Here is a 13,231-nt window from a genome sequence, read left to right on the forward strand (position 1 = left end):
AAAAGCAAGGAAAAAAAGAAGCACTGTGGACACAGCACATCATAATTCTCATAGACTTTGCTAGGATGCATTTTCCTTGCTTTTTATCAGTTAAAAATAGCATGAAAAGAAAAAAAAAAAAATCCTGTGGACACAGGAAGGGGGGAAAAAAAAAAACCCAAACAAACAAACCACAAGTGACTAGAGTGGAGCAAGTACATAGCTATTTATACTCCCTATATTCATAACGAGTATTGTCTAATACTCGCGTATTCATTCCGGATAGTGTGTTCAGTGCAAGTCAATGGGGAATACTCGCAATGAAACAAGTAACCCGAATTCCGCACAAATAGTACAGCGTTCGGGTTACACTTTACTTTGCAAGTTTTTCCCCATTGACTTGCATTGCATATGCTATTGGAAACACATTTGCGAGTATTAGACAGTACTCGTTATGAATATAGAGAGTACGAATAGTTAGGTACTTGCTCAACTCTACAAGTGACCTAAATTACATAATCGATAAATAAATGCTGCATCATCAAAAGCTCATTGTGGGAATGTAGGCTAAAAAGGTATGGACTCCGTTCTGTGCTTCTAACCTAAACACATGAGTGGTTTGGTGATGTGGAATCTTATAGAATGAGTGAGTAACATCAGTGATTTTCTGTAGGGTGCATTTAGCTCTCTGAGTCTATCGAAAGTGGATAAATCAGAGTGAAGCAAGTAAAAAGCAGAAAAGTTTTATACTTTTTGAACCTCAATGTAGGGGAAGCAACAATATGAAATGCAGCAAAAGACTGAACCATGACAAGAACTTCTTGTGATTTACCAAATTGTAGCAAGTACCAATGAAGCACAAATCTCACTTGTATTTGCCTCAAAACCCCTGGAAAATTTGCCTGAGATTAGTACAGCTGCAATTACTGTAAATCTGCATAATTATCAGCTATATTATTTATGGCGCTTCAATTAACATTCAGCCTTGCCGACAGTATAGGTCTTGTCCATGTGGACAAGTGAGCCATCAGCTAATGACAGAAGACAGACAGACATCCTTATTTAAAAAAAAAAAGTAAAAGTGGTGGAAAGTGTAGGCTACTTTCATATGATGAGCTTTTATTATTATTTAAATCAGGTTATTTGCGTTTTCCATTGAGTTAATGTGTATTATTTGATTATGGGTTTTTTTTGTTTGTTTTTTTTTGGTGAGTCAGGCTTTAAAGATCCTTTGGTTTTTTTTTTCAAACTTCCTGGTGTTTAGCTTTTACAACAAGTAAAATATATATCTTTGTACCGTGTTAGCCAGTAGAGAAAAAAATTGTTTAAAAGAACAGAGAGTCCTCAGTGGTTGATACCTTTTAATGGCTAACTGAAAAGATGGTAATAATTGCAAGCTTTCGAGACTACTCAGGTCTCTTCATCAGGCATGGTATAACACAAAATCTGAAGAGTCACGTATTTATACACAACAGGACTTAGAATAGTGCAGTAAAAAAAAAAAAAAAAAAAAAAAAAACTTATAACTTGTTCTTTTTTTTTTTTTTTACTGCACTATTCTAAGTCCTGTTGTGTATAAATACGTGACTCTTCAGATTTTGTGTTATACCATGCCTGATGAAGAGACCTGAGTAGTCTCGAAAGCTTGCAATTATTACCATCTTTTCAGTTAGCCATTAAAAGGTATCAACCACTGAGGACTCTCTGTTCTTTTAAACAATTTTTTTAGCTTTTACAAGACTTTCACATTCTTCTTGGGTGAGGATTATATCCTTTTCCACCATGGAAACATACATGCATCTACCTGCATATATTCTGCATCTAATGCAAGCTTACTAAGAAAATCTGAACAGAAAACTCCACCACATACTCGCATAATAAATTGACACGCTGACAATTTTAGGCTATGTGCGCACTAGAGCTTTTTACCTGCGGATTTGCCCCGGAAATTTCTTGAGAAATGTCTGCAATCTTTGTGCAGACATTTCCCATGAAATTCAATGAGAAAAAAAATAGTTGTGCGCACTGTGCGGATTTTTCTCAAGAAAATTTCGAGAAAATTTTCTCGAGAAACTTTCTTGAGAAAATGTGCATGTCCATTAATTTCCGCAGGTACCTGCGGTATTCCGGGGGTATTCCGCAGGTAGCAATGATGTGCGGTATACCACCGGAATAGCCGCGAATTACCTACGGGAATGCTCATCGCTGCCTGCGGTTTTGCAGGAAGCGATGTCATTATGCCAGGAAGAGGAGGCGGAGCAGAGTAAACACACGTCACACTCCCTGGACGCCGCACAGAAGCACTTCCGTGCGACCTCCAGGTGCCCGTGCAGTCTGTGTCCTGCTCCGGCCTCGCGGCTGCCTGCACTGCAGTGTCAGTGTCTGCCCGCAGTGTCAGCAGCCTGTCACGCGGCAGCGCAGGCAGACACTGACATCCTGCAGTGCTGGGAGCCGCGGGGATGACGATCGCTGCTGTCAGGAGGTGAGATCATTACCTGCTGTGACGATCTCCTGCCTCCTGACGTCACCGCGGTCACTGCTGTCTATGCCCGTCTCGCGAGCGGCCCGAGACTGTCACTAGCGGTGACGTCACGGGCTCTCGCGATACTTCTGACAACGCGGCGGGCATAGAAGTCAGTGACAGCGCCGACGTCAGCAGTACAGGAGATGATCACAGAAGGTAATGATCTCATCTATGCTCCTGATGGCAGCGCTCGTCATCCCCTGCAGTGACCTGAGCTGACCTATTGATTATAGCTCAGGTCACTGCATTGCTCTCCCAGCCAATGGGGAACATTCTGTTCTTCATTGACTGGGACAGCGACTATGGTATGGATCGCCGTGCCCCCCCCTTATTGGATTACGCCGGACGTGGAATTGATTGTGCTCTTTTCAATAAATTGGTTAAAGAGGGAATGTTTTGGGGAGTGTTTTTTCAAATAAAACTTTTTTTGTTGTCTATTTTTTAATTATTACTGACTGGGTTGGTGATGTCGGGTATCTGATAGACGCCTGACCTCACCAACCCCAGGGCTTGATGCCAGGTGACATTACACATCTGGCATCAACCCCATATATTACCCAGTTTGCCAACGCACCAGGGCGCGGGATGAGCTGGGGCAAAGCGCCAGGATTGGCACGTCTAATGGATGCGCCACTTCTGGGGCGGCTGCGGCCTGCTATTTTTAGGCTGGGGAGTGTCCAATAACAGTGGACCTCCCTAGTCTGAGAATATCAGACCCCAGCTGTCCGCTTTACCTTGGCTGGTGATCCAATATGGGGGGGACCGCACGTTTTTTTGTTTTAAATTATTTATATAATTTAAAATAACAGCGTGGGGTGCCCACTGTTTTGGATTATCAGCCAAGGTGAAGCTGCCAGCGGTGGTCTGCAGGCTGCAGCCGTCTGCTTTACCCTAGCTGGCTACAAAAAATGGGGGGACCTCACGTCGTTTTTTTTTTAATTATTTATTTATTTTATGGCTAAATACAAGGCTAAGCACCCTTTAGTGCCACATGAAAGTCACTAAAGGGTGCAAGCTTAGAAAATGCAGGGAGGTGGAACATTATATAGGTTTTTCTCATCTATCTATCTATCCAATCTATTCATCTATTCATCTATCCATCTTTCCCTCTATCCATTATCTGTCTATCGATTATCTTTATTATTTATTGCAGGGACAAACCTGCGGCAAATCCGCGGCAAAACCGCATGCGGATTTGGTGCGGATTTTTTCCGCAGGTCCGGAAATCTTTCACTGGCAGAAGTTTCTCAAGAAATTTTCTTGAGAAACTTCACATTTCTAGTGCGCACATAGCCTTAAACATACTGCAGGTCTGTTTCTTGTGTATTGTTAAAAAAAAAAAAAAAAAAAAAAAAAAAAAATTATATATACAAAACACAAAAAAACCCCACCTTTTGAATAGCTCCCCTGGTTTATGCAAATGCAGCCACTCAGGTCAGCATCTTTGCTGTGACTCCTGTCCCTCCTCCCCGCTGGTCCTGACTGTCCTCCCGTTGTGATTGACAAGCCCTGCATCAACTGCAAAGCCAGACAATCTCACACCTGCGCAGGGAGATTGCGGTTCAACGCAAGTGCACTTTCCTTTGCCCTGCTGCATGCAGCGCCTGAAACCTGAGTATTCTTTAGCACCAACCAGCAACAGTGCAGAGGAGCAAAGTGTGTATGTACAAACCGCAGTCTCCCTGCACAGGCGTGAAATTTTGTTCAGCTATGTAGATGATGCAGGGCAAGTCATCCACAACAAGACGAGGGACAGCAGCAGCAAAGACACAGATTGTACCGGACGCATTTGCATACAGCACAATTATTCTATCCCTTTTTGGGGATATGGGGGGGGGTCAGGGCATAAGCAACCTTCTAAAATGCAGCGAAGGTGCAAAGGAAGGTGGTGGGATTAGCTTATATACTAAAAAACTGGTGTTCTGTTCCCCTTAAATATACACTCAACATTGCAAATATAACAGTAAGAATCATGGATTTATGAAAATCACTGGATCACATACATTAATGATTTGCAAGTTGTTTTTTCATTTTATTGGATAGTGTGAGATGTTCTGCAACTAAAGTAGGATACAGGCACTTACACACCTTGGCGTGTTATGAAGATGGTGATCTAAGGAATGTTCTGGCATGCAGAATGCACTTGGTTCTCATCAAGATTCACTGCTTGCAGCCCTTTTTGCAATTGCAGACCAATCGTGTCAAGGAGACAAATCCAAAGACACTGCAGGCTACGGTAGCACATTTAGGCCACGCATGCTGCTCACATTAGCAAAAGCAACAAGTGGCTTGTCATAGTGGTGGAAGACCAGCTCCTATGACACTTTGGAGACATAGGAGCTAAGGATAGAAAGCAGAATAGAGTCTTACCCAAAACACATGTAGAAGGTGATAAGGGACTGCTCACCTTGTAGGGTTTGATGTGACACAACCAGTATTTAGACACATAATCCAGCTGCTGCAGAGTCCACATGCTAAAAAGACAGGGATTTCCTCATGATTTATTGAGGACACACTTTGAAACACAGAATAAATGCACCTGCATTTTATTCTGAACCTTTGGATTTTTGGTCATTCTTACAGCAGCACAGAAAAGTTCCACTTATTTGGACCCAATTAAATTTGGAGAACTAGCCATACGACTAATTCCACTACTTATGGTTTGCACTGACAGTTTTTACACCAAATTCAAAATTGGCACAATATGTTTTGCACAAAGCCCAACATTATATTTCTGTTTCTGCAACTCTTTAGCTGGAACTGTCACACCTCACAAATGGTCACCAAAAGTGCACCACATCAAATAGTGTACACAGTCACTCCAGAACCATTGAGTAGTTGCACCAAGCTTGTGAGGGTAAATATAATATATATACATATACACACACACACACACACACACACACACACACACACACACACACACACACACACACACTAATGGGGGACAACTATCAATTTGATATCTTTTTTAATATGCCTCCAAGAATCAGTCACACAATTACCAACAGGTGTTTTTATTCATGCTTATGAGAATTACAGTATAGCTAAAGATGAGAACTGAAAACATTTTAGACATTCAATAAGAAATATGAATCAAACAGGCAGTAAAATAAGCGGATGAGTAATGTTATGCAACAATTTGGCTCAGATTCATCAAGACCGACGACTTTTGCACAAGACATTTGAGTCAGAGGCATTCTTTCCTGTTCATTAAGAGGTTCACGGCTCTTAATGAATCAGGAGCGCATGAAGGATGGCATGCTCAACACCACAAATCTTCGACCTGACTGGACTAAGATTTCTGTCTTAAGGAACGCCACAGCTCATGAATTTGATGAGCTGTGGCATCAAGAACCTACTCTGCCTTTTGTCAAGGAGCCAAGAGAATCTTGCATAAAAGGCATCAAGATGCAAAGTTTTGTGCACAAATTGCCATTTTTCAAAGTCTTGAGCTTGATTCATCAAAGCAATGTCACCCAAATTCTGGCTTATTTGTTTGCCCATGAAGCCATTTTGCCATTAATACGGTTTCTTATAAATTTAGGCGTTTTCATGTATGTAGCAATAGCCGGCAGAGCCTGAAAGATAGAGAAAGAAAAAAAAAAAAAAATTAAAAAAAAAAGATTAAATATTTTTACTCGCTTATATCATTATAAATTTCCATAGCGCTCTGCAGATGATATCACTATCTCTATTGGGGCTCAAAATCAAAGTTCCTTTGCAACCATTCTTTAAGTAAAAAAAACAAAAACAAAAACACACCACATGTCCCCACCTGCTTTCCTTAAAAGGGACTACTATTCATATAGTCCCTTTTCAACATATAATATAATATAATATATAATATAATATATTATATTATATTATATATTATATTATATATTATATTATATTATATTATATTATATTATATTATATTATATTATATTATAATATAATATAATATATATATATATATACACACACACACACATATACATATACACACACACACATATACCGTATTTTTCAGACTATGAGACGCACCGGACTATAAGACGCACCCTGGTTTTAGAGGAGGAAAATGGGAAAATAAAACTTTAAGCAAAAAATGTGGTCATGACACACTTATGGGGCGAGGATCTGCTGCTGACACTTATGGGGGTAATGTCCCCAAATTCTCTACTAAGGTACCCCATCCTGGTAATTATCCTCCTGCCTTGTATATGATCCTGCTATAAACCCCCATCCTGCTCATATACCCCCATCCTATTGGTATACCCCCCATCCATCCTGTTCATATACCCCCCCCATCCTGTTCACATACACCCCCCCCCCCCCCCATCCTGCCTGCTCATATACTCCCATCCTGCTATATGCCCCCATCGTGCTCATATACCATCCTGGTATATGGCCTGTATCCTATAGCACAGAGAAAAAAAATAAACGTTTATACTCACCTTTTCCTCACTCCCTCCAGCACCGATCATCTTCCTCTCTGCGCCACTGACCTGTGTGTGTGGAGCCGTTCCCCTGCTGCATCGCGATGTCTTCCTGTCTGTGCCGATCAGCTGACCGGCACAGACAGGAAGACATCGCGTGCAGCAGGGGGGCGGCTCCACACACAGGGACGGGTGAGTGTACTGATTCACTGCACCCCGCGCTGGTAATGACGCGCGGGGGGCAGTGAATACAGCCGCACATGATCACTCCAGGCTGTAATTGCCAGGGGTGATCATGCGGCCAGCTCTTTGCTATGCGCGCGTCCCCGCTCGTCCTCCCACCCACCTGTCAGCGCCGGCTTCTGCACTGAGAGATGGGCGGGAGGATGGGCGTGCATATGTAATGAGCGGGCCCACGTGGTCACGGCAGGCGCTGCTGCTGCCTGCTCGTGCCCCCGATGACCCGCAGCACCCTCATTCCCAGCCGCAGCCCTATAGTCAGACCATAAGACGCACCCCCAACTTTCCCCCAACATTTGGGGGAAAAAAAGTGCGTCTTATGGGCCGAAAAATACGGTATATATTTATTTCTCCTTCCCCTGCATGTCAGTACTGCTTCTTACGGGATCATGTAACTGTTAAAGCCACACTATCCCGGTGGCCAATCAGCGTTCTAACTTTATATGCAAGCAATTTGTCTGAAGGCAGGTAAAGTGAAGATTCCACAGATTAGTCGATAGGATCACGTGATGTCAGTTACACAATCCTGGGAGATGCGAAGCAGACACCGGCGGTCAAAAAGAGAAAAAAAAAAAAAAAAATGAATACCTCCCTTGTGATTGTGGGTTCATGATACAGTCAGACAGATGAGTATGTTAATGAAAAAGAGAATTTTGTTTACTTACCGGAAATTCTTTTTCTTATAGTTCCGACATGGGAGACCCAGACCATGGGTGTATAGCTTCTGCCTCCGGAGGACACACAAAGTACTACACTAAAAAGTGTAGCTCCTCCCTCCGGGCTATATACACCCCCTGGATGACAATCTAACCAGTTCAGTGCAAAAGCTGAAGGAGGACATCCACCCATAAGTAGAAATAGAGTAAAAATCGGAACAACCGGAACCTCTATCTACAACAACAGCCGGTGAAACACACGGAACAAGAAACTGCCAACAGGCAACAGGGAGGGTGCTGGGTCTCCCATGTCGGAACTATAAGAAAAAGAATTTATGGTAAGTAAACAAAATTCTCTTTTTCTTCATCGTTCCTATGGGAGACCCAGACCATGGGACGTCTCAAAGCAGTCCATGGGTGGGAAATAAAACTGAGAAGTAGGCAAAACCTAACTTCACAAGTGGGCGACAGCTGCCTGAAGGATGCGTCTGCCCAAGCTCGCGTCTGCCGAAGCATGAGCATGCACTTGGTAGTGCTTCGAGAAGGTGTGCAGACTAGACCAAGTGGCAGCCTGACAAACCTGCTGAGCCGTAGCCTGGTGCCTGAAAGCCCAGGAGGCACCGACAGCTCTGGTCGAGTGCGCTTTAATTCCTGGCGGAGGGGGCACCTGAGAACACTGGTAGGCATCGGAGATGGCCGACCTAATCCAACGAGCTAGGGTCGGTTTAGAAGCCGAGAGACCCTTGCGCTGACCCGTGGTTAGCACAAAAAGTGAGGTGCACCGCCTAAAAACGGCGGTGCGTGACACATAGATTCGGAGCGCCCGCACCAAATCCAAGGTATGCAACGCCTTCTCAAAGCGATGCACAGGGGCCGGACAAAGGGAAGGCAATGAAATGTCCTGGTTAAGGTGGAAAGAAGATACCACCTTAGGGAGAAAATCCGGAGTCGGGCGGAGAACCACCTTGTCTTGGTGAAAAACTAAAAAAGGTGACTCCGTAGAGAGCGCAGCCAAATCAGAGACTCTCCTGAGAGACGTTATGGCTACTAGAAAAAACACTTTCTGTGAAAGTCTAAACAAGGGAACCTCCCTAAGAGGCTCAAAGGGGGGTTTCTGTAAGGCCGTGAGGACCAGATTAAGATCCCAGGGATCCAAAGGCCGCCGGTAAGGAGGAATGATGTGAGATGCGCCCTGTATGAAGGTGCGCACCTGAGCCAGTCGGGCGATATGCCGCTGGAATAATACCGACAGAGCCGACACTTGTCCCTTGAGGGAATTGAGGGACAGTCCTAGCTGCAGTCCGGACTGCAGAAAGGACAGGATGGTCGGCAAGGAGAACGGCCAAGGAGCATGGCCGGAAGAACGACACCAGGACAGGAAAATCTTCCAAGTCCTGTGGTAAATCCTGGCAGAGGAAGACTTCCGAGCCTGAGTCATAGTGGAGATGACCTCAGAAGGAATGCCTGAAGCCGTCAGGATCCAGGACTCAAGAGCCACGCCGTCAATCTGAGAGCCGCAGAATTCTGGCGGAAAAACGGACCTTGAGAGAGAGAAGGTCTGGGCGGTCCGGGAGATGCCACGGCACCTCTACGGACAGACGGAGCAGGTCTGGGTACCAAGCTCGCCTGGGCCAGTCCGGAGCAATGATTATGACTCGACGGCCCTCCATTCTGATCTTGCGCAGGACCCTGGGCAAGAGCGCTAGGGGGGGGAAAACACATAGGCCAGGCGGAACTGAGACCAATCCTGAACCAGCGCGTCCGCTGCGAAGGCCTGAGGATCGTGGGAGCGAGCCACGTAAACTGGAACCTTGTTGTTGTGCCGGGATGCCATTAGATCCACTTCCGGAGTGCCCCACTTGCGGCAGATTGACCTGAACACTGCCGGATGCAGGGCCCACTCGCCGCTGTCCACGGTTTGACGGCTGAGATAATCTGCCTCCCAGTTTTCTACGCCTGGGATGTGGACTGCGGATATGGTGGACTTGGAGTCCTCCGTCCACTGAAGGATTCGTTGAACTTCCAACATTGCCAGGCGGCTGCGAGTCCCGCCCTGGTGATTGATGTAGGCAACCGCTGTCGCGTTGTCCGACTGGACTCGAATGTGCTTGCCCGCCAACAGGTGGTGGAAGGCTATGAGGGCTAGAAGAACAGCCCTGATTTCCAGCACATTGATCGAGAGGGCTGATTCGGACGGAGTCCAAGTGCCCTGTGCTCGGTGGTGGAGAAAAACTGCTCCCCAGCCGGAGAGGCTGGCATCCGTGGTGAGGATCACCCAGGACGGAGTCAGGAAGGAGCGTCCCTGTGACAGAGAGAGAGAGGCCGAAGCCACCACTGAAGAGAGCCCCTGGTCTGCGGTGACAGAGCCACCAGCCTGTGCAAGGAAGAGGTCCGCTTGTCCCAACAACGGAGAATGTCCAGCTGCAGAGGACGCAGATGGAACTGGGCAAAGGGAACCGCTTCCATTGACGCCACCATCTGACCCAGCACCTGCATGAGGTGCCTGATGGAGTGACGGCGGGGCTTCAACAGAGAGCGCACCGCCAGATGAAGGGACTGCTGTTTGACTAAGGGCAGCTTCACAAGTGCCGGCAGAGTCTCGAATTGCATCCCTAGGTACGTAAGTTCCTTGGTCGGGGTCAGAGTGGACTTGGGCAGATTGACAAGCCACCCGAATTGAACAAGCGTGGCGAGAGTGAGCGAGACACTCCGCTGGCAGTCTGCACTGGATGAGGCCTTGACTAGAAGGTCGTCCAGGTAAGGGATCACTGCCAACCCCTGGAGATGCAGGACCGCAACCACTGCTGCCATGACCTTGGTGAATACCCGTGGGGCCGTGGCTAACCTGAAAGGGAGAGCCACGAATTGGAAATGTTCCTCTCCGATTGCAAAGCGTAGCCAACGCTGGTGTGAAACCGCAATAGGCACATGCAAATAGGCATCTCTGATGTCGATGGATGCTAGAAAATCTCCTTGGGTCATTGAGGCAATGACAGATCTCAGAGATTCCATGCGAAAGCGCCGCACCTGAACATGCTTGTTGAGAAGCTTGAGATCCAGGATGGGCCGGAAGGAACCATCCTTCTTGGGAACTAGGAAGAGGTTTGAATAGAAACCTCTGAACCGTTCCCGGGCGGGAACCGGAACAATTACCCCGTTGGCCTGCAAGGATGCCACGGCCTGTGAGAAGGCGGCGGCCCTTGAGCAGGGGGGAATGGACAGAAAAAATCTGTTTGGCGGGCTGGAAGAAAATTCTATCCTGTAGCCGTGGGAGATGATATCCCGCACCCACTGATCGGAGACGTGTTGAAACCACACGTCGCCAAAGTGGGAGAGCCTGCCACCGACCAAGGACGTTGCTGGCGCAGCCAGATAGTCAAGAGGAGGCTGCCTTAGTGGCAGCGGCTCCTCCGTTCTTCTGAGGACGCGGTTTTGCGCGCCAGTTGGGTTTACGATCCTTGGCTGAGGCAGTGGACGAGGCTGAGGGCTTAGAGGATGACCAGTTAGAGGAACGAAAGGAACGAAACCTCGACTGGTTCCTGCCCTGGACAGGTTTTCTGGTTTTAGTCTGTGGCAAGGAAGTACTCTTCCCGCCAGTAGCTTCCTTAATAATTTCATCCAGTTGTTCACCGAACAGCCGGGACCCAGCAAAGGGGAGCCCAGCAAGGTACTTAGAAGAAGCGTCTGCTTTCCACTCTCGAAGCCACAAGATCCTGCGGATTGCGAGAGAATTAGCGGAAGCCACCGCCGTGCGGTGAGAAGCCTCCAGAATGGCAGACATGGCATAGGATGAAAAAGCCGAAGCCTGGGAAGTTAAAGCAACCACCTCGGGTATAGAGTCTCTGGCGAGGGAATGTATTTCCGCCAGAGAGGCAGAGACTGCCTTAAGAGCCCACACTGCTGCAAAAGACGGGGAGAACGAGGCTCCTGCCGCCTCATATACAGATTTGGCCAGAAGGCCAACCTGGCGGTCAGTGGGATCCTTAAGAGAGGTGCCATCGGCCACAGATACGACTGTCCGGGCTGAGATTCTAGACACCGGAGGGTCAACCTTCGGGGACTGAGCCCACTCCTTAACCACCTCAGGTGGAAAGGGAAAACGGTCATCAGAGCCACGCTTTGGAAAGCGTTTGTCAGGACAGGCCCTGGGCTTGTTAACAGTGGTCTGAAAACTGGAGTGGTTAAAAAACATACTCCTTGCTCTCTTAGGAGAGGTAAACTGGTGCATTTCTACCAGAGAGGCTTGTTCCTCTGACACTGGTGGATTGAGGTTCAGTACGGAGTTAATGGATGTAATCAAGTCACCAACATCCGCATCACCCTCAGATAAGTCAATGGGGTACATAGAGGTAGCGTCTGAGCCCACAGTAAAAGTATCTTCCTCGCCTTGCACCTCAGCTCGTGAATCAGAGCCGTGGGACGAGGAAGGAGAAGGGTCCCTGCGTCTCCGTTTAGGAGGACGGGGTCCTAAAACATGCTCTGGGAGCTCTGCAGAGCTCGGAGCAGCAGAGGCGCCCTGAGAAGGGGGCTGATGCATGCTCAGCAGAGTCTGGGACAGCTGTCCCATAGAGTCTGCAAAAGACTGGGAAATGGCTCTGGAAAAAGATGCTACCCAAGCCGGGGGTTCAGCCACCGGGGCCGGAGCAGCCGGAGGGACCCCCTGAGGAGGCTCCAGGCTGAGGCACCACCATGTTAGAGCAGGCATCACAATGTGGATATGTGCTCGGTTCTGGCAGAATGAGCTTACATGCAGTGCATATAGCGTACAGCTTAGCAGCCTTTTTGCTCCTAGTGGCAGACATGCTGCTGAGGTGGATACTCTGCAGTAAAGAATACACTCTTGTAGAATGACCCCCTGAGAGTGTATAATAAAAGCCCACAACCAGAGGTTGTGGCTTACCAGACCCCTGTGTGCCCTCCGGATTCCTCAGCTCGGACCCCCAGAGAAGCGATGCAGCAGCTGCAGCAGCCAGCGCCGATCAGTGTCAGGACGCTGAGAAAATGGCGCTGGAGTGAGGAGGGGGGGCGGGGATTAGCCCAAGAGCGCGAACCGGAGGGCCAGGGAGAGATACAGGGGAGGGAACATCTCCTTAGAAAGGAGTGTCCTCCCCTATGCTGAACGGCCGGTGGGCGGCGCCGCACTGCTCCCCTGCATGAATGACATGCAGGGGAAGCTGAAACCGAAACTAGGCCGCAACTGAAGCCGGGGCCTAGATTTCTACATGCGGCCGACGAGCAGGCACCGTCGGCGCGGTTCTCAGGATAAATCCAGAGAACCGGCCAGAATTTACAGTACAGTCAAAAGACACACTGTCCCCTTAATAAATGTACCCGGGACCCCTGAAAAATGTCTCAATACTTAGCTTTGAGACGCAGGGCCAAGTCCCTGGGGGGGGGGATTAAACGCT

The 13,231-nt window shown here is 47.5% G+C and overlaps 1 protein-coding gene across 1 annotated transcript in view; it reads right to left on the minus strand.

Annotated features, from left to right (window-relative positions):
• Positions 1–5,504: 5,504 nt before the first annotated feature.
• LOC142291306 (glutathione S-transferase Mu 4-like) overlaps positions 5,505–13,231 on the minus strand; it is an 80,869-nt gene continuing 73,142 nt past the window's right edge. Inside the window, exon 8 of the mRNA XM_075335748.1 lies at positions 5,505–6,084. Coding sequence (XP_075191863.1) covers positions 5,995–6,084 — 90 coding nt within the window. The 3' untranslated portion in view covers positions 5,505–5,994. The remainder of the gene's footprint in view (positions 6,085–13,231) is intronic.

The sequence above is a fragment of the Anomaloglossus baeobatrachus genome, chromosome 2 (genome assembly GCF_048569485.1).
Source record: "Anomaloglossus baeobatrachus isolate aAnoBae1 chromosome 2, aAnoBae1.hap1, whole genome shotgun sequence".
Lineage (NCBI taxonomy): Eukaryota > Metazoa > Chordata > Amphibia > Anura > Aromobatidae > Anomaloglossus > Anomaloglossus baeobatrachus.